We start from the raw sequence: 4069 nt of genomic DNA, 5'->3' as shown, positions 1-4069 counted from the left end.
CAATCACAACTAATTTTGAAAATATGTACTATACCGAGATCAAATTTCCACAGTTCATTGTATTACATTGATTTGTTTCTGGATTCGATTCTGTAAATATATTCACCATCAAAATTGTCAATCACACTAAGTAGTAATGAAAGAGAGCAAGAGATGCAAAACAAAGTGAAAAATATAAAAATAAAGATACATACATAATTTTAAATCAAATATAAAGATACTCATTTAATTCAAAATAAAAAATAAAATAAAATTTAAATACAAATTAATAAGAAAAATATAAAAAATATACAAAGTTCATTAAAAATAAAAATAAATACTAATGATATAATTTATCTAGTAATTTTTAAGGTTATATGAATTTTTAAAACTTTTTAAGTTTATTCTATAGCATTTTGGATATCAAATAGTTATCAAATTATTTTCTCATCAACATATCGCAGGTTCTAGTAATCACATTGAATTGTAAAAATGTGATATCATTGTTTACACGTTGCTGTTCCTTTGATGATCAGGCCTGCTTTTGTTCATACCAAAATTTAGGTACATCACTGCAAGTGTTGCAAAAACTTATAGAAATACTTGGACAAAATCTGCTTCACAAATAGACAAATGAGATCATTACATTGAAATAGATTACAGAGTAGAACGTAACCGTTCATTTGTAGTGGAGACATGTAGAAACAATTACATAATATAGAAGGCCAGACCACAGACCATTGATCAGTTCTGGGCCAGCTGAAACACTTTGAGGATCACAGTCATCCAACATGTAATCATAGGAAAATACAACTATACTTCGCAGCCCTTCTCTAGTAGGAAAATGGAGACGGATAACAACACTACACAATACTATTAACCGTTGTCTACGAGACGGTGGTCTTACAGGCCCGCAAAAGCGGCTCCCAAATGCCTGGCACAAGAAACTCGCGGTTGTTGATTCCGTAAGCGTTGTAGCTCGCTTTGGTTCTCTTGTCAACCAGCAAATCCCCCGCGTAGCCCGGGTACGCTCCCTTCCCAAATATTCCACTGCACGCCGTCACCGCCTCTTGCGGGGCCAATGCACTCCCTTGGTAATACCCCGTGTTCAACGGATTCGTAGCCGTTCCCGCAACGACCGCCGCAATATTTATAATCATTCCGTCCACACCGACGTCCCCGTTGGGCGGGAGAAGAGGCGGCGCGGGGGGGCCGTAAAGAGGCGCCGCAAAAGGCCACGCGCACTGCCCCGGGCACTGAACTCCAGAGTTCCCGACCCACCCGAACAGAATCCTGCTTCTCTTGGAGAGAGTTATGGAGTCGTGGAAACCGCAAGAGTTCATGCAGAATCTCTCCACGTAAACGTCGTCTGCCGTGAGGAGGAGATAAATTCCCCTGCTGTCCGACGGAAACAAACGCTTAGCCAACGCCCCCTTCACCAGAAGAGCAACTTGACTTCTCTTGAGATTTTTCCCAAACGAGTAGAAACCGTCAGAGGCCTGCCCGCCCACTTTCACAGCCCCGGAGACGCCTTTCCGGGCAGAGTCGGTATAGCGTTGCGTGGTTGCCCACCAGCTGCTCACCGACGGCTGCCGGTAATTACTTGGTGCAAAGGAGGAGATGAAGTCTGTAATGGTGGCTTTCTGGGAAGGGGTAAACTTCCCATACCAGAGAATATAGATGTTGATGGAAGCGGGGCCTGTGAGAAGAGGTCCCTTGTGATATTGTAGCACAAGGGGAGCCGAGGGGACTAGTGCCGACAACTTTCTGCCTTGAGGGGAGCTTAAGGAAATGGCCGACTTAGAACAATAGATCATTAGGATAAGGAATATGTAGCAGCACAGCTTAGAGATTTTCATATTAGACATCTCGAATCCTAGCTAGGAATGGAATATACACACGGGACTGTTTTTCTATCTATATCTATGCTATAATATAATGCAGCTTTCAAAGACAACACACGAGGAGAAAGCTAGCGTTAGACTTCAGTCCACCGAAGCGAGCTCGTTGGAGAATGAAATGAAGTGGAGGGCTATATATACAAAAAGTTTCAAGCACCCAATTGAAGAAATTTGGGAGCAATCTCTTCAAATTGGTGGAGGGCAGCAATTTGAGAACGTGTCGAAATCGAATTAGGAATCAATTATTAGGGTAAACAGTGTTTTGGGCCGCCCGCAGAGGTCGGCAACGCTCACGCTGATTGTACTCATTGAATAACTGTACATCAGATAAAAGTGAAATGAAATGAAATGCGGATCAAAAGCCACGACATTGAAAATAAAATGGATCGAAGTTCATCATATAGCGGAAAAACGATTTAGTAGTCATTTAGGTTAATTTATTGTACTAACAGTTATTTTTAATTTGTATATCAAATTTTGCTAATTTTTTCGGTTTCGGTAGGTGGGTGAAGAACTTATAACTAACCTTTTTGCTTAAAGCTCTTTGACTCATTTCATTTTAAAAGGCTAAGACTTCAAATAGTCATTATAGTACTTCTTGAACAAGTAGACAATTAGCAATTAAAAAAACTTAAAAATGAAAATAACTAACAACGACTATTAATGTTTATAGTGATTTGCAACTGGCTCGTTTCCCCTAGATGATTAAAAGTGAGTGAAAGGACAAGCATATTATTTACGTCGTGTAATTGGGATTGCTGTAATCGATATTTCAGATTCTTGTAGAGAAAATTGACTTGGGCTGGCAGGCATGGGCCGGGTGTACTGAATGTCGGTGACGATGGATGTAAAGCTGAAATTCCGCACGGTTTAAAATCCATATTTGCAAATGCCACCTAACCAGTGGAAATTTTGTTCACGCGGAGCTGAAAGAAGCCGCCCATAGATGTCCTAATTTGACCGAATTAAGTCACTGGGGACGGTCTCAACGTCATCTTGGCTTTTCGGAGTAAAATCCATCAATTGCAATACGTGAAGAGGAGATGTCATGTAGGTATTATAGAAGGTATTGAACGGCTGGTCATGACAATTAATAATGATGGTACTTGTATTTGGCAAATGGCAATCCAAGGACCCCTTGTAAGAACTGACATTGCTGGCAAGTGTTTTAACTTGTACAATTACAGCGCAGGTGGTTAGATACACACCCTTTCCGAGGCAATAATCTGCTAGAAATCTCAAAGAAAAAACCACAGTTGAAAGTCAAATTATAAAAGCTTTATAAAAAAAATTACTAAAATCAGCGTTTAAGGATATTCACACATGAAATCTATAATATATTAACCTTTTTAGCTTGCTACTTCGACAAACATGAATTAGAATTTCTACTTTCTTCTTTCTTATGACTGGACTGATTGGATGAGTATGAATTTAATTGCTATTTCACCATCACAATCAAAATGAAAGACATTAGTCAGTCTCTCCGAGACGTGACGGTTCAATAGTTTGGTGGCCCATAAGAGAAGATCATGACGAAGAAATATAGAATTATCGCAATTTTAAAATCCATCTGATCATTAAAATCAATCAGTTTCATAATAAACCTCCGTGGATCATAAAAGAGAAGCTCTATCATTACCAATAATTGGTTGTATCCATCTGAACATAGCTTAGAATGATCGTTGATAAATCTGTGTTATATTGAAGCAATCATTGAAGATAGCAGCAGATCAACTACTACACGAAACCTTTTACTTATGGCGGAGGTGTGAAAGGAAATGAAGATCCGTCGCCCACCATAGTACAAATGAAAATGGGATTCTTTTGGAGCTGAGTATGATCAGCCTAACAAAAGATTGGTTTTGTCTAAGACACCACGTCTTATAAGTCAGTCAATCCATTTTAGTCTATATAGATAATAAGACATTTTATCTATAATTTGTCAATTTTGGAATAGTGGCTAGAATAAGTTATTTTTAAGTAATCATTTTTCTCTATATAAATTGGTATGGTTGTTATTTAAGTCTATAAAGATAATAAGATATATTAGGTCATCTCTTTGGATATAAATTTATCAATAGTCTTAATTAGTCAATCTTGGAATTAGTAGTTAATAGATTATTTTTGAGTAATCATCGTTATCTATATAAAGTGGTATGATTATATTAATATAGATTGAGATAATTATG

At 38.0% G+C, this 4069-nt stretch overlaps 1 protein-coding gene across 1 annotated transcript; it reads right to left on the bottom strand.

The window, feature by feature from the left end:
* Positions 1 to 594: 594 nt before the first annotated feature.
* LOC149572696 (protein EXORDIUM-like 2) lies at positions 595 to 2034 on the bottom strand. Its single transcript, XM_089813778.1, has one exon. The coding sequence runs from the start codon at positions 1845 to 1847 to the stop codon at positions 867 to 869; it is 981 nt and encodes a 326-aa protein (XP_089669904.1). The 5' UTR covers positions 1848 to 2034; the 3' UTR covers positions 595 to 866.
* Positions 2035 to 4069: the final 2035 nt, after the last annotated feature.

Source organism: Cupressus sempervirens, chromosome 2 (assembly GCF_028749045.1).
Source record: "Cupressus sempervirens isolate cs-2001-9-10 chromosome 2, ASM2874904v1, whole genome shotgun sequence".
NCBI lineage: Eukaryota > Viridiplantae > Streptophyta > Pinopsida > Cupressales > Cupressaceae > Cupressus > Cupressus sempervirens.
Note: the sequence above shows the minus strand (reverse complement) of the source record. Positions and strands in the feature narration are given on the sequence as shown.